The 26,314-nt window shown below is 33.6% G+C and overlaps 1 protein-coding gene across 1 annotated transcript in view; it reads right to left on the bottom strand.

Moving 5' to 3' along the window:
• Nucleotides 1-12,838, bottom strand: part of LOC131030203 (truncated transcription factor CAULIFLOWER D-like) — a 45,039-nt gene extending 32,201 nt beyond the window's left edge. Inside the window, exons 1-2 of the mRNA XM_057960916.1 lie at nt 12,744-12,838; nt 12,402-12,587 (exon numbers count right to left, since the gene is read on the bottom strand). Coding sequence (XP_057816899.1) covers nt 12,402-12,587; nt 12,744-12,838 — 281 coding nt within the window. The remainder of the gene's footprint in view (nt 1-12,401; nt 12,588-12,743) is intronic.
• Between the last annotated feature and the right edge of the window lie 13,476 nt (nt 12,839-26,314).

Genomic DNA, 26,314 nt, shown 5'->3' with positions numbered 1-26,314 from the left:
AAGGGTTTAGAAGAATCTAAAAGGGGGTTAGGATTGCAAGTGGGTTTGGTGGGTGAGGGAAAATAGGACTTTAATTAAAATAAAATTAATTTATTTCAACTTGTGGTTACAACTTGCATTTGTAGGAAAATGCAAGTGGGGGGAATAAATGATTTTAAATAAATATTTTTAATTATTTATTTAAAAGAAGAAAGGGGATTAAATTAAATAAACAAGATTTATTTATTTATTTGATTATGAATTTGGTATAATGAATTAATTAAAATAAATTAAATAATTTATATAATTAATAGGAGAATGTTTTGAAGATGAATTAATTAAATATTAATTTAATTAACTGATGGCTAGTGGGTTTTTAATCAAATAAATAGAAAATATTCATTTAATTAAAATGGACAGATTTATGTGACTACAGTTCATATTGGAAGTAATGATTTATGTGAGCATTACTAACAAGGAAGTAGGCACATGATGTTAGATGTGTTGGCATTATGTGAACAAGTATGCGGATATACTGACATTGTATATTGTCATTGATGTCAATATGTTGAAGAGGTGAGAACCGGTGTATGAGAGAACCGGTATAACATTGTGAACCGACATTTGTGCTAAAGTGAAGCAGTGTGCTTGTTCAAGGTGAACCGGCATATGGTTATGGGAATCGGCACATGGAAGCATTGTATGACTATTGGTTGGTAGTCTCATCCTTAGGGTTTCTGGTTGAAGTGCTTCAAGCCTATGTGGCTCAATCGGTGACATTGTGTGATGAGTTAGCATTGTAATGTAGAACAAGTCATGTTGCCACATTAGCCTTGTGCACGTGAAGGATCTTGCATGAGGGAGATTGTTCCTATCTACCTCAGGAATGTGCGAAGTCTGTAAAACAGTGATAACGTGTGATGGGTTATTAGCCGCCATGAAATAAGTGAAAATTTGTGATGGAGAATGTCTTGAGATTGCATCAAAACTATTGCAATTACTGGAGTGTAATCAACGGTCAGGATTGAACTGTTTTGAATTCCTTAACGTAACAGGTTTAGGGTTTAGGGTTTATGCTATCGACCTATCTATTTTCCTAGAAGGTTGATGTTGTGTCTCTTTCTGAGGTTGTTGGCAAAACTTGTGTGTGTATCCAAGAGAAGTGATACGTGATTCTTGCTAGACCCAAAGGAGAGAAGTGATACCTGCAGAGTATAAGTGCATAAGGTGAAGAGGAGCTTAAGTGGATCTCCATTGGCATTGAGTGTTGTTACCAGATCATTGTAATACCTGTTGATCTCTAACCACCTCAAAAGTTGGAAAATCCCTTAACAGGGTAGCCTTAACTAGCTTGCTGTAAATCCTTTAACAGGGTAATTCAAAGCTATTGAGTTCAAAATCCTTTAGCTATTGAGTTCTTGGAATCTTCTAAGAAGGTAACCTTTAAAAGGGTTTAACTCTTAACTAGGTATTCTAGCCATCCCTTAACCAGGTGATCCCTAATAGGATTGGTTCCTAGCAGAGCCTATTGTAATGTCTCTAACCAGACAAGGCTCCTAACAAAGTGGACTTCTAAAGAGTTCAAAAATAGCTTGTGGGTATTCATCCCCACTGTCGTTTTTCCCAGTTGGGTTTCCACGTGAAAAATATGTGTGTCATGTGTGATGCTTTTATCTTGTGATGCTTTCATATTTTCTATCAAGAATTTGATGGTTTTGTGTTTTATGTCTGTCAATAAAACATGTTGAACTAGCTATTATTATGATCTAATGATAGATTACTTGTTTATGCATAAGGGTGAAATGGTAGTGTAGTCTTGAGTTGAGTGGAAAACTAAGTGAGTAACCGGTTAATGCTTATCTTAGTCATTCTTAGCTTTACCGGTTGGAATCTATTTCAAACCGGTGTCACTGTTTGCGAGTCATTTGAAATGTCTGCTGTCAAACCATTTTAGGACTGTATTTTTGTCTGTACTGATTCAGACCCCCCTCTCAGTACCGGGTTAGTACTATCCATTCATCATTGAGTTATCAATTGGTATCGGAGCAACTTCTAGGTCCTCTATGCTATAAGCTTATCTGCTTGAGGTAAAGATCCCAGTCTAATGATGAAGAGGGAAGGTCCAAAGTTTAATAGAGAAAATTTTAGTATATGGAATGACAGAATGAAGATATACATCAGAAACATGGGTGCTCAACACTGGAGCTATGTTGAGACTGCCTATGTTGCTCCTACTGGTACCCTTACTAATGACCCAAAGAGAGTGATGCAGCAGAATGGACAAGTCATGGAAGCCCTGATTAGTAGTTTATCTGACATTGAGTTTATTGATGTTCAGGATAAGGTAAATCCCAAAGAGGTATGGGATTCTCTTGAAAATATCTATGGTGGTGATGAGCATGTAAAACAGGCTAAGGAAGAAAGCCTTAGAGGGAAGTTTGAAGATATGCAGATGGTTGAAGGTGAGACCATTCAACAGTATGGAATAAGAATCAAAATCGTTGTTGGAGATATTAAGAGTGCAGGTGGTAAAATAGAAGATGCCACTATGGTAAGCAAAGTCTTGAGATCCCTATTGCCGATCTGTGCAATAAGGGTTGCTGCTATTCAGGAGCTAAGAACAATAGACAAGACTAAGGTATCCCTAGATTCCATCATTGCAAAGTTGACACCCTATGAGCTAAATAGTTTTGATGGCAATGTTCAATAGACTGAATCAACTTTTAAAGCTTCTGCAGTACCATCCAGGAAAGGAAACGAAGCTAGCAGTAGTCGTGAACCAAGACAAGGTAGAGAAATGGATGATGAGGAGATTCTGATGGCATTTGAAGCTCTTCTTTCCAGGAAACTTCCTAAAGGAACCAAAAAATATAGAGGTAAGTTACCTTTGAAATGCTTCTCTTGTAACCGGATAGGACATATTGCTATAAAATATCCTAATGGTGACAACAAGGACAAACCAGAAAGGTTCAAGAAATTAAAAGGAGGAAACTGGAGAAACTGTTTTGTGGCAGTTGATGAAGGTGTCACAGATGAAGAATCAGAGGATGAAGAAAATGAAGGTATTGTGTTTGTTGCTGTCAAGGAAGATGTGTCAAACAAGAAGGCTCTTATCTCCCAGTTTGATAATTCCAATGACTGGATCATTGACAATGGCTATTCTCACCATATGACTAGTTATTAGAGTAAGTTTCTATCATTGGAAGAGTATGATGGTGGTGTGGTTCACTTTGGCAATGATGCACCATGCATGGTCAAAGGCAGAGGATCCATCTCTTTGAATGGAAAGAGTACTCCTGACAATGTGTATTGGGTTGATGGTCTTAGACACAACCTTATGAGTGTTGCCCAGCTGAATGACAGTGTCCTCACTCTGGAATTCAAGAGTGGAATTTGCAGAATCAAAGGAAAGAATGGTGAATTGGTGGCCACTGTCATGCGGACCAAAGGTAACCTATTTCAGCTGAATGCAAATATAAGTACATGTCTTATGGCTAAATTTGATGATAGATGGATATGGCATAGGATACTCTGCCATGTAAACTTTGATAACATTGTGAAGGCTAGTAAGATCAAGGCAATTAGAGGGTTGTCGGTGCTAAGAAAACTGGATAATACCTTGTGCAGAGAGTGTCAATTGGGGAAAATGTCTTCCTCAACCTTTAAAGGTAAATCTTTCACTGCTGATAACTTGCTTGATCTTGTGCATACTGATTTATGTGGTCCTATGAAAACTAGAAGTGTGCAGGGTGATAGGTACTTCATGATTCTCACTAATGACTGCTCAAGAATGATGTGGGTCACATTCTTGAAAGACAAGTCTGAAGCCTTTGTAAAGTTCAAAGCTTTAAGAGCATTAGTGGAGAAGGAAAGTGGTAAAAGGATCAAGTGCCTGAGAACTGATCAAGGAGGGGAATTCACTTCTGGTGAATTCAACAAGTACTATGAAGAACATGGCATCAAGAGGCAATTGTCTACCCCCTGGACTCCACAGCAGAATGGCCTAGCAGAGAGGAATAACCAGACTATGGTTGAAGCAGGTAGAACCATCTTGATTCAAGGAAAGATAGCTCACACCTTTTGGAGAGAAGCGGTGAGCACTGCAGTCTACACAATGAACCAGGTACTCATCAAGAAAGGTAAGGATAAAACTCCTTATGAGTATTAGACCGGTAAGACACCTGTGGTTAGCTACTTTAAAGTGTTTGGTAGCAAATGTTACATCAAGAGGAGTGAAAACCAGAGAAAATTTGATGCGAAATGTGATGAGGGAATATTCTTAGGATATTCCACCAAGAGCAAAGCTCTCAAGTGTTTCAACAATAGGACTTAGAGAATTATGGAAAGCACCAATGTAAGAGTTGATGAAACCTCTGAGAAAACTAAGGAAACTGGCAGTGAGAAAGCGATAAACAAACCGGTTGCAACCTTCTAGGAACCGTTTGACAGCCAACCGAGTACCAGTAACAATGTTCCTACATCAGCAAATGTAGATGCTGATACTGAGGGAGATGAGGATGAAGAAGAAAAGCAAGAGGAATCTATCAAGACCATTCCTCAGTATGTCAAGCTGAATCATGATCCTAAGCAGATCATAAGAGATAAGGATGCAGGAATCCTTACAAGAAGAAAGGTCAGAGAAAACTCTTGTATGATCTCTGAATTTGAGCCTAAATCATTCAAAGAGGCACATAAGGATGAAGACTAGATCAAGGCAATGGAAGAGGAACTTGACCAGATAGAGAAAAACGGTACATGGTCTTTGGTACCCAGACCAGAGCACAAAAATGTCATTGGTACTAAATGGGTTTTCAGAAATAAGATAAATGAGGATGGCATAGTGATTAGGAACAAAGCCAGATTAGTGTGCAAAGGATATGCTCAAGAAGGAGGAGAAGACTATGGAGAAAACTTTGCTCCTGTAGCCAGATTGGAAGGAGTCCATATGCTTCTTGCATATGCAACTTTTAAAGGTTTCAAAGTATATCAAATGGATGTAAAATCTGCATTCCTAAATGGTGTACTTGAAGAGGAGGTGTATATTGAGCAACCAGATGGGTTTGCCCTATCTGAAGATAGTGACATAGTATGTAGGCTACATGAAGCCTTATATGGACTAAAGCAGGCACCTAGAGCATGGTATGAACATCTGCATTCCCATCTTGTAAAGATTAGATTTATAGAGAATAAGTGAAGATAGTAATATCTACTTGAAGTCTGAAGGAGATCAGATCCTGATCTGTGAGGTATTTATTGATGACATTATCTTTGGTGGAGATTACAAGATGAGTCATGAGTTTTCATATGAGATGAAGAAAGAGTTTGAAATGTCACTCATAGGGGAGATTAAATTCTTCATTGGACTGCAGATCCAACAGATGAAGGATGGAATCTCTATCACTCAGTCCAAGTATGTCAAAGAGGTGTTGAAGAGCTTTGGCATGGAAGATAGAAAACTAGTTGGTACTCCGATGGTGACCGGTTGTAAACTATCTAAAGAAGATGACTCAGAATTGGTTGATGAGAAGGAATACCAATCTATGATTGGTAAGTTGCATTATGTAGTGCATAGCAGACTGGATATTGCACATGCAGTTGGCATTACTGCAAGATTCCAGAAAAGCCCAAGAGAATCTCACTTGGTTGCAGTCAAGCGGATTCTTAGGTATCCGAAGGGAACTATTGACTATGGATTGTGGTATCCTTATAGCAAGGATTTCAACCTGAAAGTATACACAGATGCTGATTGGGTAGACAATATAGATGATCGAAAAAGCACAACCGGTGGTGCACTCTTTCTTGGTGGTAGACTGGTCTCATGGATGAGTAAGAAGCAGAGTTGTATCTCTCAGTCTATAGCGGAAGCAAAGTATGTTGCAGCTTTCATGAACTGCACTCAAACAATTTGGATGAAGCATGTATTAAATGGCTTTGATGTTTTTGTATCTGAACTGGTAAGTATATTTTGTGACAATACTAGTGTAATTAATATCTCCAAGAATTCGGTTTTACATTCTAGAACCAAGCACTTTGAGCTTAAGTATCATTTCTTAAGGGAAAAGGTTCAGAACAAAGAGATTGCACTGGAACATGTTTCCAGTAAGGAGGAATTAGCAGACATATCCACCAAACCTCTCCCAAATACTACATTTATTTACTTAAGAGGTGAATTAGGGGTGTTGCCTCTTCAGGAGGTAAACTAAAATCATATGCTCCACATTAGTTAGGTATTGCATAGTCAAATTTATTTTTGGATTAATGTGTTGAAGGATGCTACTCCTTATGGGGAGCAGCATAATGGAACAGGGAAGCTTGTGCCTCCACTTTGGCATTTTTGTCAAAGGGGGAGAAGATGTTAAGTGGAGAAGATATCTGCAGAAATTGGGGGAGAAGATGTGAAGTGGAGAGATATCTTTGTGTATTGCCATCAATGCCAAAGGGGGAGATTGTTGGCATTATGTGAACCGGTATGAGGACATAATGACATTGTATGTTATCATTGATGTCCATATGGTGAAGAGGTGAGAATCGACATATGAGAGAACCGGTATAACACTGTGAACTAGCATTTGTGCCAAAGTGAAGTGGTGTGCTTGTTCAAGGTGAACCGGCATATGGTTATGGGAACTGGCACATGGAAGCGTTGTATGACTACCGATTGGTAGTCTCAACCTTAGGGTTTCCGGTTGAAGTGCTTCAACCTTGTGTGGCTCAACTGGTGACATTGTGTGTTGAGTTAGCATTGTAACATAGAACACATCATGTTGCCACGTCAACCTTGTGCATGTGAAGGATCTTGCATGAAGGAGATTGTTCCTATCTGCCTCGGGAATGTGCGAAGTCTATAAAATAGTTATAACATGTGATGGGTTATCAGCCACCATGAAATCGGTGAAAATGGACGATGGAGAATGTCTTGAGATTGGATCAAGACTATTGCAATTAATGGATTGTTCTCAATGGTCAGGATTGAACCATTTTGAATTCCTTAACCTATCAGGTTTAGGGTTTAGGGTTTATGCTATCGACCTATCTATTTTCCTATAAGGTCGATGTTGTGTCTCTTTCTGAGGTTGTTGGCGAAATTTGTGCGTGTATCCAAGAGAAGTGATATGTGATTATTGCAAGACCAAAAGGAGAGAAGTGATACTTGCAAAGTATAAGTGCAGAAGGTGAAGAGGAGCTTAAGAGGATCTACATTGGCATCAAGTGTTGTTACCAGATCATTGTAATACATGTTGATCTCTAACTACCTCAACAGTTGGAAAACCCCTTAATAGGGTAGCCTTAACCAACTTGCTGTAAATCCTTTAACAGGGTAATTCAAAGCTATTGAGTTCAAAATCCTTTAGCTATTGAGTTCTTGAATTCCTCTAACAAGGTAATCTTTAACAGGGTTTAACCCTTAACCACGTATTCTAGCCATCCCTTAACCGGGTGATCCCTAATAGGATTAGTTCCTAGCAGAACCTATTGTAATGTCTCTAACTGGACAAGGCTCCTAATAGAGCGGACTTCTATAGAGTTCAAAAATAGCTTGTGGGTATTCATCCCCACCGTGGTTTTTCCTAGTTGGGTTTCCATGTGAAAAATATGTGTCTCATGTGTGATGCTTTTATCTTGTGATGCTTTCCTATTGTCTGTCAAGCATTTGATGGTTCTGTGTTTTATGTTTGTCAATAAAACATGTTGAACTAGCTGTTATTATGATCTGATGATAGATTACCTGTTTATGCATAAGGGTGAAATGGTAGTGTAGTCTTGAGTTGAGTGGAAACCTAAGTGAGTAACCGGTTAATGCTTGTCTTAGTCATTCTTAGCTTTACTGGTTGCAATCTATTTCAAACCAGTGTCACTGTTTGCCAGTCATTTGAAATGTTTGCTATCAAACCGGTTTAGGACTATATTTTTGTCTGTACTGATTCACCCTCCCGTCTCAGTATCAGGTTAGTACTATCCATTCATCATTGAGTTATCAAGATGGCCCTCAATTATGAGATAATAGTGGCTTCTATTTGAACGAGTATTTCATATTTGATGAGCATCTTATTTAAATTTTCATAAAGAATTCATTTTCATAAAATATCAGATGTTTCAATTCTAAATCTAATATTTCTAAATGTAGTATGTATATCCTTTTTTTAATCATATTTAATATGCAATTACATATGATTGATGACTCGGTATTTAATACCTTCTTTCACAATTGTGTTACTATTTATTTAGAAGAATTAAATGTTTAATACTTCCAAGTATAATAATCTATTAGAAATTAGATCCCTAATAATAATTATTTATGATCGTACCATTTAACATTCACTAAAAGATTCAAGAATTGAGAATTTTTTTCCAATGTGGTGATGGAAATAGATCTTACTAGATTGCTTGAGAAATAATTTTCATATTTTTGTTCACTCTAGACAAGTTGTGGATAACCTTATAATAAGGACTTATAATTTTCTTTACCCCTTCTTTTCATATTATCTTTTCTCATTAGTTTTGTTATTATTACAACTCTATTAATGTAAGAAAATAAATTTCTATATATAAATGGTTAAAACTTCTCTATTGTATACAAATATTCAATTCTTAAAATAAAAATAAAAAATAATTATTAAAAGCTTAGCCACATAATAAAGTAGTGTTAAAATTAATTTAAAAGTGTATTAGAGAATCCATAATAGAAAGCACCAAATTAACATTTTGGATATAATTAAAAATTGCAATGCCCATCCCCCATAAGTCTAATAGTACATACAATTTAGGAGAGATAATAAATGTTCTTGGATTATTGAATCAAACATGTGTTTCTAGGTACTATGATAAGATATATGATTTATCTAAATTTATTTTAGTATCTTGTTTTTAATGACTTGCTATAGATTTAAGATCACATCATTAAAGAAAATGGTAAACAATTAGTGAAATTGTACTATTCTACTAAAAATATATAGAAAAAAAATATTGAGCACCAAAAAAACTCTTAATATTTACATTTATATTAGTATTTAAGGATTATTTGTCTATCATTGTTAATATATATTAAAAATATTAATAATTTTACTATTAACTCTATAAAAATAAAATAAATTAAAATATTCAAATCTAATAAAGAAAGACATAAATTAAATATTTCTTATTTGTGAAGAAACATCTATACTTTTATTACTCACTAATAATTTAGCCTTATTCATATTAATCTCTTTTCATTTATTTTAGAATAAAATAAATGACTCTTCCAAAATTTATTTAATAAATATAAAGATGAAATATTCTTTATTTTCTTTTTCAAACTCATATATATACCACACAAATTATTTTTTCACAATACTATTCATCCATTTGATAAAATAGTATTATTATGGATAGCCAATGCTTGCATTACTTTTATTATATCTCAATCAATAACTAGAATATATACCTTCATAACCTATTTCATGGAGTTTGTGTCGATCCTTTTGGAGGTATGTTTTCCTCATGTCTTTTTTTTATTATTGTTGTTTTTTTTATGTATCTTCTATATTCATATCTTCTATTTTATTTTAAAAGTTTAAAACCTTTACTTTTTATTATTTTATTTTCATGGCAATTTGATTCATTTTGAATTTGAAAATAAAATGACTAAAATAACAATTTGATTTATGTCTTCTTAATCAATCATCTTTGGATAGATTTTGCTTTGAATTTCTTAGTTTCATTGAATGAATTATAGTTTATTTTGTTGTAAAATCAAAATTGAAAAGGAATTTAATATTTTTGAAAATAAACTAACAAAAATCATAGATATTTATTTTTTCTATAATTTTAAAATAATTAAAATTTAAGAACTAAATATGTATATAATAATTAATTATATTCATAATTATAAATTCTTGCTATAATCTACATACAAAATAGACTCCAAAATCCTTACAAAATCATTTTCAAAAGTTATTTATTATATGTATATGTATATGTATATGTATATGTATATGTATATATATATATATACACACACACATATATATACACATACATATATATACATATATACATACACATATATATACATATACATATATATACATATATATAAAGATATATATATAAACATATATATACATATACATATATATACATATATATATATATATATAAATACACACGCGCGCACACACACACACACATATATGTATGTATATATGTGTATATATATGTATGTATATATATATATCTATATACATATATATGTATATGTATGTGTATATATATATATCTATATACATATATATGTATATGTATGTGTATATATATATGTATATATATATATGTATATATATGTATATATATATATTTATATATATATGTATATATATATATATATATATATATATATATATATATGTATATATATATGTATATATATATGTGTATATATATACATATATGTATATATATATATGTGTATATATATACATATATGTATATATATATATGTATATGTATATATATATATGTATATATATATATATATATTCTTCTTATATTTTATATATTTTCAATTTCTTCCATTTTTGTAATGAATCACTTTACCAATGCCATGGTAGGTGGAGTAATAGGTCTAAAAGGCGTCTCAACCTTTCTTGCAATAAAATATATATATATATATATATATATATATATATATATATATATATATATATATTCTTCTTATATTTTATATATTTTCAATTTCTTCCATTTTTGTAATGAATCACTTTACCAATGCCATGGTAGGTGGAGTAATAGGTCTAAAAGGCGTCTCAACCTTTCTTGCAATAAAAAATATAGGAGAAAATATTTAATCTAAAACACTTTAGATTAAATTCATCTCTAACAAATCATTCTCTTTTTTCTATTTTCTTTGATATTTTCAATGCATTCTAATCTTGTGACTCAAAATAATTCACTTCAATAATATTCCATTTTCATTCTGAAAAATAAATGTTTTTATCTAGTATTCATTCAAATTATAATGCAAGAAATAAATAACAACTTTTTTACTACTACCATTAAACCCTTTTTTTCTAAACTCACAATAACTAAATGATATTAATAATCTAATTGATAAATTAATAAAAAAATATTTTCATTTTTAATTCTTCTTTGTTAAATCTGTAATAATTAAATTTTATATCTTTACAAATAAGAAACAATGTTTTACTATTGCTAAACAAGTAATAAAATTTTTTACTACTTCCATTAAATCTTCTTTCCTAAACCCATAATAACTAAATAATTCTAGAAATCAAATTGAGAAATATATAATGAAGAGTTTATTGCTAATATTATTTCTTTTGATCTTTATATCTCCTGAAATTACTTTTTTACAAATTTAAAAAATACTTAACATAGATTAACATATAAAAATAATAATAAATAAATAATACTTATTTAATTATATTTCTTTTGTACAAAGAAATCTCCTCATTTTTGTTTTACTTTACCACATAAAATATATTTAATAACTATTTTTGTTGGCCCCTTTCAATTTTATTTATATCAGATCTAGAATGTTTCGAAGTGCTGTACACCTCGCATTAATATTTCCTTAAAAAAGGTTGTATGTACAATAACAAATCTAACATTTATGACACACTTAAGATCATAGTTTGGGCTTATTGGGTGAACAATATTGGCAGAAAAACGGTTGAGAAGTTTCACATAAGCTTTTATTTCATTGTTGTTTTCTTGTCTGAGAATAATTAGTTTGAGTGAAAGCTATCCATGTTATCTTATGCTTGATTCTTACTTGAATGTAACCATCAAAAATATAGATTTGAAAATTCTTTTTTATTGTTAGATTCTTATGAAATAAAATATAAACTATTTATGTTGCTAAATAATACTTTAGTTAGGAACATTATAGTCTAGAAATGTCTCTGTTTTTGTGAAATGTTATAAATCGATCAACTTGTAAAATTCTTCCCATAACATTAATTGTAAGCATTGTTTGCAAAAAAATCCCATGGTAGAATTTCCATAAAAGTGCCGGCTAAAATTTGGTCAAAAATAAGAAAATGGATATTTGTTGAAACTATAAATAGCCCTCTGTGGAATCTTTAGGGGTTCGATTCACTTTTGAACGGGACCACCCTACTAGTTTGTGTTCTCTATTTTTGGCAATTTCAAGGTTCTTGTAAGACAGACAGGCTTGGCTATTAACCAATTAGTTAATTCTTTTGTTAAGAAAGATATTATAAAACCCCAACCTACTAAAAATACCATTAGTTTTAAGCAATTGCCAAGCAGATTAGAGAAGGCCGCACTTATCCTGCTTATAATTCTAAAATTTCTACCTTAACAAATAAAACCCTAGCTGATAGGCAGCGTAATAGAGGGACTGGAAACCCTAAAAATGAGAAGTTGAGGTAAAAGTGTTGAAGGTGAATACAAATACATACCCGTGACTGCCATACTCGTGGAGTTTCCCTCGGCTGGAGAAAATGATGAGACCCACTTCAGCCTGGCAGAGCACCGACAGTTCATGCGCCTTCTTTATCAGCCCACTTCGCCTCTTCGAGAACGTCACCTGTCGATTTGTTCGGTTCTCGATCCTCTTTATTTCTATCTTTCTCCGCCCCATCCAGCTGAAAACAACAAAACTCCATCTAATCAGTTAACCAGATCTCAGAAGAAGTTCAGTGTTCGAAAAGCAAAATTAGGGATAGCGCTTACAGAAGAGAAAAAGACTTGGAGAAAAACGCTGAAGATGGATCTCGCCCTGGCGTGTTCCTCGTACGCACGGTATCCGAAGAGCCAAGAAGAGCGGTACAATACTCTTTTGGTCAGACCTTTGTGCCGCAAGGCATTCTTTTATGGGTTTAATATAACCAGGCATTGAAATTCACATTTATCCGCTGTTGGCTTTACCAACTCCTTTTTCTTCCATGGGCTAGCTAAGGAACGATTTGATATGACAATTAGATTTGGCGAAGCTATAGAGATAGCGGATCAAATATATGGCTCAGGTTGTCCTACTGAAATGTTAATAGTATCTCCAAAATTTTGCTCTAAATCCACGGAGGTCCCCACGATCTGACAGACCACGTGAAGTGTTGTCCCACTGTAGAAGTTTATTAGCCATGAACATGCGGCCTTCCACTATCTCTTTCCTTTTCACGTAAAAATTGTATCATACGACCGGTTTTCCTAAAACCGGAGTCCCTAATGAGGTTTCAATTACAACATAATTTTGGGAATCCGTAGGTGGAGGACATCTGTCAGTCATCAACAATGATATTGTTTAGAATATTAGTTTTTTTAAGTTAGATCTGAGGAAAAGTCAATATCACACCTTTCAAACGAGGTATCGTAAGACTAAAAACGTCGGTTTCACATTTCAGTGGGTAATGTTATCTTTTTGCAACCAAAATTATTAAAAACATGATGCCAAATGACTTTCTCTAATAAAATTTTGCTTGAATTTTTAAATCATTTTGAAAGAAAATTATATTAAAATGTCAAAGGACTCTTGGTTTGTTGGCAAAGTGCAATTGTTCTAATGAGTCAAGAAGGGATCAAGTCTTGTTAGGTGCAAGGCTTTGACATCATAAGAGATGAGGGTGGGATAGTGCCCTGGGCAAATTTGACAAAATTGAGAACCCTTAGTCATTGGCTATTAGTAGAATGTCTTTTTGATGAGGAATATGTTTGATTTGCCAATTTGAACATAATATTAGTGTTGTGTGTTACCATTTTCAGAAAGTGGTGATAAAAGGGGATTCTATGTTGGTTGTCAACCTACCTAATTTCTTCTTCTTCACCCTCTCCCCAATGGAAAATAGTAGACTTGATTGAAGACAACAAATAGATGTTATCCTCATTATCCAAGTGAAAGATTTCTCACACCTTTAGAGAAGCTAATAAATTGGTGGATGGTCTCTTTAATTTAAGATTACAGTTTATTGAATGGAAGTATTGGAGGTTTGAAATGAAAATTTTGTTCAAAGATTGGCAAAAATTTGTTATTTATCACCTCATAAAGCACTTGGTTAAAAATTGTAGACTAATTTGTGCTCAAACAAAAACTTACTATAAATGTACACCTTATGTAAATGCAAGGTTGAAACATAATTTTTTCCAACTTTTTTTTTAGTATATAATGTTGTTCCTCACTTAGCCATTTCTCTTTCAATGCAATCTTTAATTTAGTGTTCCCTATTGCCATAACATCTGGGATCTCCTTTAACTCTTCTAAGATCTAAGCCTTTTCTGGAAGATGCTGCCAAAAGTGTAACTATTCCAACCCTTGACCTTATTTATGATTAATTTTAGTTTGGAAGAAACTCTAAACATAGTGTTCTATTAATTGGACTATTCAACCAAGCCTCCATAAAATCTTTAAAGTTAGGGTGTAGGGTACACTTAATCTCAAACTAGAAGGGGAAGGGTTCATGCTTGGGAGTGATTTCACAATGTAAAAGGAGAGGATTATGGTCAAAACTTTACTTGGGAGAGCCTAGAGGGTCGAGTGTGGGAGTATGTTGCATTCATTATATATGATAGATATTTTCAACTTTACCTAGATCAGACATGCTCCTAGTCTCCCATTTGACCATGTAAAGAGGGTCTCCTTAAAGTCTACATCCATCTTACTAGTGTTATTTATAGAGTCGACTAAATCCATCATACTTTACAAGTAATCCTGTAGACCACCCATGTTTTTTGAGGGGAAATTTTGTGTGTTGAATTCACCCTCCATCATCTAATTATAGTATCTTTGAGAATTCATTAGGAATATCAATTTATCCCAAAGAGCCTTCCTAGCAACACAAGTATTTGGTGCTTACACATTGGTGAGATCCTATTGTTCATACTAATAACAGCAGTTTTCTATTGGTCAATCCTATTTCCTCTGATAGTAAGGGGGTTTCACATAGTAATAATCCTTTCAACTGTATCCTCTGTGGATCCACAATTATATGTTAGCATTAAGCCACAATTTCTCAACAATTTGAGCGAAAATTGAATTTGACATCTTAGATTCATGAAGCATCAAAATATCAATTTTGTTGTCAATTATGAGACACTTCATAATATATTTCTCATGAGGGATATATAACACTATAATGTTCAAAGATGAGATTATCACTTCCTTTTCTTTTCACACCTCACACATTATCAAGGTTGCCTTGTTTAAGTATGGTAATTCCTTCAGTTACTTCTCTTTATCATGTGTCTACGTGTAAAGGTCTTCCATGTTACAGTTATGATCCTAGATCAAATTTTTTGTTTCCCCCTTTACTTTTTCTTATGATATTAAGTATGGTCTAGTTGTTTGATTCTGCACATAAGTAATCTTTCTTATTTAAATCAAAGACAAATCCATCCTACTTTAGATCCATAGTGATTGCCTACAACCTAGTAGGATGGGTAACCCCTTGGGTCTCTTGGGAGGACTTTATTGTGTTATTGGATTCCCCCTTCAACATAATTTGAGTTTCATTGCTAAAGAAGAGGTAGACAAAATAGAAAAAATAGGTGGAGTGTTTTTTCTTCCAATAAGTTTGTCAATGCAAGATGTGGGGGCTACCCCTCCAAAGAAAAGTTCTTCTTTTTATTGAACTATAATTTCTTCTAAAAAAAAATTAGTCCGTTTTTTGGATGGGAAAAAACAACCTTTTTCTCAACGTTGTCATTTTTTGGAGAGGTTTTATTCATACCATCTAGGACAATACAATCTCATATTTCAAAGTGCAAATCCTATGAGACTCACATTGTCTCCCCATACCCAATTGACATTTCTCATAAGTGTTCAAGATTTGAAATTTTAGGGAGCAGGAAGATGGAGAAAACTCATGATATTGATGAGATGGGCTACACATGTTTTATGTGAAGAATCAATGTTGACCATGAAAATAGAAAGAATTTTTGTTTTTCTATTGACTTTCTCTAAAATATAATTTTCAAAGGGTGCAAGTTGCATATAAATATAATTTCCCTTGTCATTTCAAAAGTCTAGCTACATCATCTAAATCTCTCTGATGCAAGACGTTCACCTCTGTCTACAAAAACCCAAGCACAAATAACACACAACAAATAAAATTCCTCTACAACTAAATGTTAATTCAAAATCACAATAAAAATATCAAACTAATATGTGGTTCAAACAAAACAATACTCTCTAATGTATTTGAAATAAATTGAGTATTGTCCTTAATTACTATAATCTATATAATCATTCATTGTTGAATGCTAAGCTTCATTTTCCAATCAACAGATAGAGTTTGACTACCTACTTGGTGTTGATATAATAAATTATTTTCTTCTATCACTACTAAAACAAAAAAATACCAACCACAAACTAAAACTCCACTAATCTAGACTCTTCGCTTAATTTCTTCTTCTATGTGGCTTATTTTATTCTCCATGCTTTGACTCTTTTTCAACCACTACCTTTTCTACACTGCACCATTTTCCCCATTCACACATTGTCCACTATTATTTATAGCCATGCATAGGATGTAATTTAGTTCATTTCCAACCCCCCACTCTTCTTCTAGCCACATCACCACCTCCTTGTTTTTCATAATCACTTCGGTTTCTATGTCCCTTCATTTTCATTCTCATGTGTCTTTCTTTCTTCCTTCATCCTCTTACCTACTCGTTGTCTTATTTATCTATGTGGTTGTCTATTCTCTTGCAACATGTCATCCTTTGGTTTACTTTTGACTTTTCTCTTTCCATGCATTTTTCCTGTTGCAAGAATCTAACACATGTTGTGTGTAGGCTAACAAAGGTTACACAATTTGGTTTTAAATTTCATTTGATCGATCCTTTCAAGAATTCAGATTTATTATGGAAACTTGTAGTTTCACATAGGTCAAAAAATGTTACCTTGATCAATATTGACACCAACCAATTGCATTTGACTAAAAGACTATTTTATTAAAATGGCATTAAAAAATTTCATGGATCTCAACATATCTATCAGGTAGTAAAATATCCCTTACAAGTTAATAGATTTCCATGTCGTGTTTGAACTCCATAGGCTACTACTAAGAAAGTTGAGGCAATTTCTTAATATTTTCTAAATCATTTTTGACAAATTTATTTTGTGAATACCCTACTATCATTGGATCTATGAGACATGTTTTGAAGTACTCTATAAAATACTTCATATGACATTCTATATTTCCATATTTTACTTCATCATTAAATGTAAAAAATTGTATGAAAAGGTCCATGTGCCTGTACAAATGAAACTTTTGCAAACAGATGAAGAGATACCAATGAGACCACCAAACACATCAAAACTAAAGAAAAAACCTATAAAGACTTTGAGAAAATGTAGGATCTATAATAAACCTAGATGCTCTCACATCAGATAGGTTGGGTAGGAAAATTTTGTGGGTATAACTCACAAAATGAAGTTAGGTAAAATGATTACCCTTCTAGGTTATTAGAATCCTACAACAAACTCTTTTGTTATTTCATGAACACAAAATCACCTCTTTTTTCTTCTCTTCTAGCATCATATTGGAATATTTCTCATCCTCCTCCCATAGCTTTTCTCACAACTCTTCACTACTATTGTGGAATATTTATTTTTTAGCATACAATGCCATTCTTATCTTAGCTATTTCTCTTTTAATGAAATATCCATCTTAGTCCTCCCCGTTATCATAACATCCCGGATCTCCTTTAACTCTTCCAAGATTTGAGTCTTTTCTAGAAAATGTTGCCAAAAGTGCAAGTGTTCTAGCCCTTGATCTTATTCTAATTATTTTTAGTTTAGAAGAAAATCTAAACTTTGGTATTCTATTAATTGGACTATTCAACCAAGCCTCCACCAAATCTTTAAAGTCTAGGTGTAGGGTACACTTAATCTCAAACTAGAAGGGAAAAGGTCCATGCTTGGGAGTGATTTAACAGTGTAACAGTAGAGGGTTAAGGTTAAAACTTTCCTTTGGAGATCCTAGAGGGTCAAGTGTGGGAGTATTCTCTCTAAATTATATATGATAATTTTTTTCCAACATCACCTACATAAGATATTCTCCTAGGCTCTTATTTGACAATGTAAAGAGTGTTGCAAGGTTGATCAGAGTGATCTATTGATGTGTTTTCATTTATGTCAACATTCTCTATGTAATCATTAGTGATTGAATGATATAATTGATGTTGAGTTCCCTGTGTAGTTGTGTTGAGAGATTTTCTTCACATATCTTCTATATTGTACATCTATTCATGTAGTTTTGATATGTTGTTAAGTAGTGTTTAGAGATGTTATATTCTAGATTTGGTGGTCTAGATTGTTGTGCTAAGGAAGTTGTGTCTACCAGTATGTTTGATAGTGTTTATGTATCAAATGCATGGTCCACATTTCTCTATGTTATGGTTTCTGGTGTTGCAATTTTGGAGTTAAGTTGATGATTTTCTTAGCTTCAATATATTTAGTTGCATGTGTTCTTGGGCTTAATAAGCATTGTTTCAAAGTTTGATGGTGTTTACTCTAGGTTTGGCTAACCTCGAGTGTTTACACTTCATATTATTGCTTCAATGATTATGGATTATTGTATAATATGTTTGATGCTTATTTTGGACTTAATTAAGATGTGGTGTGATCTTCTTTACATTCTTTTTCACAGTAGGAATGTTTAGCGTCGACCTAATTTGAATTGTGTGATAGTCCTGCAAAATGACCTTCAAAAAATTTGATGTTCCTATTAAGACTTTGGTCATTTTGGATTAATTTTTCTCCCTTTTGTCGCCCTTAAGCTTAGGGTTTAGGGTTTGTGCTTTCTTGATTAGGTCCTATTATTAAACCCCTAAACCTATTTTTATTTTGCATTACTTTTTTCACTTAAGTTTAAGGGTTGTGTCATCGTTGGAGGGGCCATATCTTTTCCTGGGCATTAATTCTTTTGGTTGGTTTCTGATTATTTTCCTAAGTCTGGCACATTTTATTTTATTCCCCCTATGGGTGGGTCCACTTTTATTTCCCAATTTTATGTCTGTCTTTATTATCCTGGGTGGGTCTCATTTTAATATTTAGTGGGCACTTTATTTTTTCATAAGTTTGAGCCTTATTATTTATGCCAGTGTCTTTATGATAAAGATCGAGCTACTAAAGGTTCATCAATCTACACATGGATTAAACGGACGATGTTTTAATCTTGATCAAAATGTTGTCACTAGTTAAGTGGCTAGAGTTGGTGGTTACTATGGCAGGAAGGTAATAATCAAGTAGATTAGACAATCCTCATGAGCCCGTGGTCGAAGATGCGAGGAGGATAATCATTGCGACATTGCGAGATGATGCCACATGTTCAAGGTGGGCAAGGTAAGTTGATGGTGGGACCGATTGACCATGATGAGATGGCGGTGAGATGGTAGTGAGTTGGATGTCTTATGTCATACCTTTGATGGGCCCTCTTGCCACATATGATAGTAAATGTCAGATTGAACAATGTAGTTTGTGCGATCTGCAAGTGTGGAGATGATTGATGATTGAGATTCAAATTTGATTCAAATGCAAAATGGAGCCATTTTTACGCTCATACAAGGAGTAATGGTGGATAGGACAATGACTCTTCATTCCATGAGGAAATTAAATGTATTTTCTTAGTTATTTTGAATTACCAAATCATTCAGAAGAGATTGATGAGAGAATTCAGAGACAAGGGAGATTTCAACTACTTCTTGTAGTGTGAAATTAAGGTTTTCTAGTGTGATTAAAGCAGTAAGTTTGTCTAATCTTTTTCATCTATTTTAAAGCAATTAAAGTTGTGAATTGCATGAAAATCATAGGAAAAGAGTTATAAATTGTTCTAGGGTTAGAGGTTAGATAGAGAAAGGTGAAAATTCTCCTAAATTGTTGTTGCAATTTAAATTTCATGCTAGCCCTATCCTTTTCCTTCTTGTTTCAAAAACTATAGTAGAAACCCTTGTTTAAGTGATGGCACCTCAGAGAAATCATTCAAGACAGACAAAATACTTGAAGATAAATCTTTATGATTATTTCCTGGACCAATTGAAGCCCTCAATGAATAACAAGTACTAGGGGAAGAGGTTTGCACATTGACAAAGCTTGCAAAATATCAGATGCCGATGTCAGGGCTAAATATGTTCAGGCTATGATTTGGAGGAATGTAAGGAGTATGAAAAGACAAGATATCTTATCAAAGAAAGATTTCTCCCATCTCACTTGGCTAAGGCAGTAGACACTCAATATTATATTGGCTCAAGTATTGAAGAGCCTTTTCCAATTGATGATTTTGGACATTACTTCAGGGCTAGATTTTTCTCACTTTGTCAGATTCTAGGTCTCCACCCAAGCATAGTAATCCCAAAGGCGTACATGCACATGGGGATTCAGATTCAACATCCCCATTTTTCATTAATGTATGAATTTTCTCCATATCTTGCAGATAAGATACATGAGGGGTTGCTGCAAATTAAGAAGGGTGATATTGATACCTCATTCTACTGGTACTCCATCCTCATGTACAAGTTCTGGTACAAGAATGAAAATTTCTTTTTAGAAGACGTAGAGTTGAGAAGGGTTGTAGATGGAGAAGACATGTCATGGGACATAAAGGATTCCAGTTATGTAAGATTTGATAATTTCTTTGCATCCAGCCTTAGGGCTTGGCTGACAATAAATCCACCAAGAATTCCAGTAGAATTGCATGATTTTCTATGGCCATTGGAGAGAAATCCAAAGTTGAAGCTTGAGCATAATTGGGGACATGTCATTCCCTATTCTATGAGCATAGTGATAAGACTGTATGGTTTTCATGGACAACCACATATGCTATGCATTAATGTTCTACTAAGATTATGATTTGCAGAAGTTATGTGGCAATTGGGTTGCATACATGAAGAAGAGCTAACAAATAAAGTTAAAGGAACATTCTTCCCTGATTACACTATATTTCATTATTTTGTAATTCTTAAAGGAGGATGGGTCCATTTTGAGAAGTTTCTTGCTCATTTTTTGAGAGTCAACAATAAGAAGCATAGTGACCCAAAGGGTTTCTTTAAAATATTTAGAAAAAGAATAAAAGTAACCCAGATGCCCTATTTTTCTGATTTTCTAGAAGATCTGATCAAGAATGAGCTTGATTTGAATAAACAAGAAGTCATACAAGAAAGGTGGTTATATTATAAAAATATTCTTGATAAAGTCCATAGACTGGATCCCAAATATGTTGCATTGATAGAGTTCAGACCATTGTATAAGAAAATGGATCATTTGATGGCAAATTTTGATGAAGTCATGTATGATTTGATGGATGAGGTGGAGCAATTAGAGATAGCAGGTGACCAAAAAATGAGAAAAGAATCTCCAAAGGTAGTAGCCCAGCAAAGGCCCCTGTCAAATCCTCCACAACAAAGACCCCATATACAAAGGTTAGTATCACCATTAGAAGGTGTAGTCACACAAATCTATCCAGCTTAATTAAATAAATATTCGATATTTATTTGATTAAAAATCCACTAGCCATCAATTAATTAAATTAATATTTAATTAATTCATCCCCAAACATTCTTCTATTAATTAAATAAATTATTCAATTTATTTTAATTAATTCATTAAATCAAATTCACAATCAATTAAATAAATAAAATCTATTTATTTAATTAAATCCCCTTTTCCTCTTTTAAATAAATTAAATAAAGCATTTATTTAAATCATTATCCCCCCCCACTTCCATTTTCCTCCAAATGCAACTTGCACACATTTATTGAAATAAATGAATTTTTATTTTAATAAAATCCTATTTTCCCTCACCCACCAAATCCACTTGCAAAATCTAATCCCCTTCTAGATTCTTCTAACCCCCTTCCTAATTAGCCTAATCCATCCCCTAATTATTGTCACATTCCTAAGCAAAATGGAGTCACTTCTCAAAGACTCCAAAGTCTTTGAAAAGCATTTAATGCTCTGTGTGTTCAACAAATTAACCCCCAAAGTCTTCAAAGACCACTAACTTCCCACGCCCCCCATTTCTCTATGTTTCCCCCATTTTCTTCTATTTTTCACCCGTATGGCTAACTTCTTCTCTTCTACCACCCTGTCAATTTTCGTTCTTTTTCGAGAGATCGCTTGAATTTTTGAAATTTTTCGGCCCATCTCTCGAGGGGGCATACCACCCATTAAATTAACATTTTATGGGGCATTTCTTCACACCTATTTTTCTTTCTTTGAAACGATGCGATAAACCGCATCGTCTCAAAGAGGGGCAAATGTAGTCACACAAATCTGTCCAGCTTAATTAAATAAATATTCGATATTTATTTGATTAAAAATCCACTACCATCAATTAATTAAATTAATATTTAATTAATTCATCCCCAAACATTCTTCTATTAATTAAATAAATTATTCAATTTATTTTAGTTAATTCATTAAATCAAATTCACAATCAAATAAATAAATAAAATCTATTTATTTAATTAAATCCCCTTTTCATCTTTTAAATAAATTAAATAAAACATTTATTTAAATCATTATCCCCCCCCCACTTGCTTTTTCCTACAAATGCAACTTGCACACATTTATTGAAATAAATGAATTTTTATTTTAATAAAATCCTATTTTCCCTCACCCACCAAATCCACTTGCAAAATCTAATCCCCTTCTAGATTCTTCTAACCCCCTTCCTAATTAGCCTAATCCATCCCCTAATTATTGTCACATTCCTAAGCAAAATGGAGTCACTTCTCAAAGACTCCAAAGTCTTTGAAAAGCATTTAATGCTTTGTGTGTTCAACAAATTAACCCCCAAAGTCTTCAAAGACCACTAACTTCCCACGCCCCCCATTTCTCTATGTTTCCCCCATTTTCTTCTATTTTTCACCCGTATGGCTAACTTCTTCTCTTCTACCACCCTGTCAATTTTCGTTCTTTTTCGAGAGATCGCTTGAATTTTTGAAATTTTTCGGCCCATCTCTCGAGGGGGCATACCACCCATTAAATTAACATTTTATGGGGCATTTCTTCACACCTATTTTTCTTTCTTTGAAACGATGCGATAAACCGCATCGTCTCAAAGAGGGGCAAATGTAGTCACACAAATCTGTCCAGCTTAATTAAATAAATATTCGATATTTATTTGATTAAAAATCCACTACCATCAATTAATTAAATTAATATTTAATTAATTCATCCCCAAACATTCTTCTATTAATTAAATAAATTATTCAATTTATTTTAGTTAATTCATTAAATCAAATTCACAATCAATTAAATAAATAAAATCTATTTATTTAATTAAATCCCCTTTTCATCTTTTAAATAAATTAAATAAAACATTTATTTAAATCATTATCCCCCCCCCACTTGCTTTTTCCTACAAATGCAACTTGCACACATTTATTGAAATAAATGAATTTTTATTTTAATAAAATCCTATTTTCCCTCACCCACCAAATCCACTTGCAAAATCTAATCCCCTTCTAGATTCTTCTAACCCCCTTCCTAATTAGCCTAATCCATCCCCTAATTATTGTCACATTCCTAAGCAAAATGGAGTCACTTCTCAAAGACTCCAAAGTCTTTGAAAAGCATTTAATGCTTTGTGTGTTCAACAAATTAACCCCCAAAGTCTTCAAACACCACTAAAGGCTCTTACATGACCATTTATGGCTCTTACATAACCATTTATGGTTATTTCAAACTTGTCTCCCCAAACATTTATTGTTTTGACCATATTCATCCATTTCACATTTGCACAAGAGTTTATCCATTGGATAAAAGCTTTATTCTTTGAATAAAGAGTTTATTCATTCAACCAACCTTGACTCTAAATCCCAAGGTCATATCAGGCATTTAATGCTTATTCCCTCCCCTCTCAACCTATCTCACGTTGACACTTGTCATCCTGGGATTGGGTTGAAAGCCCTCACATGGATTTGAAATCATTCAATCCTGACCCTTGTTGAGATTGTTCAATCTCAACCATCCATTGCTCCATTTTTCCTATAAATAGAGCCCATTTCTTCATAATCCAGATCCTGAAAACTTGCATGCATTTAAGCTATAGTCATTTTTAGAGAGCATTTTAGCATAATCATCTAATATCTTGTTATTTTGGTTAAAATATATCAGTTTAGCATCAATAGCATAGCATTAGCTTTTTATTTCACATTCAAAGCTCAATACTACAATCTCAATCCTCCATAAGCATCCATAGTGCAAAAAGGTGCTGAGAGCTACACTATTTTGGAACTTGGAGAGGAGAGGAACAAGGGAGAAAGGAACCAAAACCATGCTAAGAGGCATTTGGAGATGCCTCATTATTTGTGCTTCTTTAGTTAGATATATTTGCATGTTTTTAGTATCTCTCTTGATATGCCTTTTTAGATTAGTTTTTGATTGACTAATGCTAACAATCTAACGGTTTTGTGTCTTTTTGTGTTGTTGATCATTTACTAACCTTGTGCCATTTAGGAGGGCATCAGAAGGAGGAAAAGAGGAGGAGAGAGTTGTCCCCATGCCTTCAAAAGGGAGGATTATTTACAGAAGGTTAAGAGAGCAAGGTGATTAATTTATTGTAGAAGAGTTAAAGAGGAAGGGGAAGGGGATAATGGATCAAGAAAAACCCCTTGAACCTTAGCATGGGCCGCTTAAGGGATAGTAATTGTAGATTTTTAATCTCCACCAGAAAGGAACCTCTCACCTCCTCCTTTACCTCCTCCATCTATAAGACAGAAAATTGACAGGCCTAAAGAACAACTTGAACAAGAGCTAGAGGAGGAGAATGTGATCATTCTCACTAATGAAGAATTGCATGTTGGGATCCGATCTCCACCAAGGTCATTCGATTGGGACCTCGTTCTACTTGATATACAAGGAAAGGCCATCTAGGACACAAGAAAAGAGGCATGTGACAAATTTATTGAAGATGAGTTGTACAAAGCCAAGCTTTTCTACAACTAGTGTGGAAGATGAAAATTGATGAATACTAAAGGAGATGTGAAGAGAGGAAAGCTCAAAAGCCAGATAAGACTGATCAAGAAAATTAGGATGAAGTAAAGGGAGAGATGGTGGAATAATTTAAAATAATAACTATTGAACAAGGCAAAAGGATCATCAGCCAAGCAAGGGTCCTAATTCTTCTTGAGTGGGATATTTGTTGATGCAGTGGCCTTTGATGCCATTAGAAAATCAGAACAACAACCATTCAATTCTGAAGAACAGGATAGGTTGGCATTAAAAGCATCTAAATTTGTACCAGGTTATGCCACACTAGCCATTTGGTCTTTAGAACAAGGGCCTTGAAGACTTGATATTAGTGATATCAACCCAAATTTGAGGGGAAGCCTAATAGTTAAGAGAGCCATAGACACATCAAATGTGGAACCTTCAAAGTTAACTGTGAATGTGGCCAAATTGGCCCATGAGACGGCTAAGAGGGAAAAGGCAGATAAAGAAGAATACCAAAGAAAGTATGAAAGACTTTTTGGTGAATATAACAAGTTGCAATTGAGATAAATTGATTTGCAGTCTAATGTTCAACTTCTAGAGTAGAAACAATTGGAAGCATCCCCTGCTCTCCCAACACCTTCAGCATCAAGGTTTCCTCTTATCTCCCTTGTTGATGCAAAAACTTAATGTTCTTCATCAGAGCCAATTGTTGAAGAACCAACCAGGTCAACTGATCCAACAAAGGCTCAATTATTGGAGAAGATCAAAGAATTGGAGAATAAACTAAAGGAATCAAACGATTAGTCTATCTTTGAGTAAAGAGAGATAGTTAGCTTTGTACTAACTCATTTAGTTGATAGAAGATTGAATAGTATTCGTTCTTTATATTCTTCATTATTTAATATTTAAGGTTTTGATCAGGATAAAGAGGTGGCAATAGCTTTGTTTAATAAATGGTTACTAAGAGTAAATGAGCTTAAATTGATGTCAATGGCTTCTAAATTTCATGCTAAGAGGCCACCTACACTTCCACCAACCTATTTGTTGGTAAAGTCAATGCAAGAAGCCCAAATCCAACCAGAAAGAATAGAGATGAAAATAAGAGAGTTGATGGGAAGTTTCAATGAGTTAAATGGTACACTTCTACCAGAAATTCTGGATGAGAATGGAGTTGTCAAGCCTTTGCAACTATGGAAAGAAGAGGCAGAGAGAATCATCAACACTCAGGTATGAATAATTTGTGAGGATTTGGATTCTGATTTGTTGGACAAAAACATGGATAAAATTATTTGCGTAGGGACATTTTTTGAGTCTTTTGAAAGAGAAACAAATCAGGTTGTTGTACAGTATGCCCCTTATAGGGAAAAAGATAATAAGGTCATGAGTTTTAGGTGGCCATATAATGAAGAATATAACAAATGGAGCAAGGCATACTTTAAC

Source organism: Cryptomeria japonica, chromosome 9 (assembly GCF_030272615.1).
Source record: "Cryptomeria japonica chromosome 9, Sugi_1.0, whole genome shotgun sequence".
In the NCBI taxonomy this organism is placed as follows: Eukaryota; Viridiplantae; Streptophyta; class Pinopsida; order Cupressales; family Cupressaceae; genus Cryptomeria; species Cryptomeria japonica.
The sequence above is the reverse complement of the archived record's forward strand: the minus strand, read 5'-3'. Positions and strand labels throughout refer to the sequence as shown.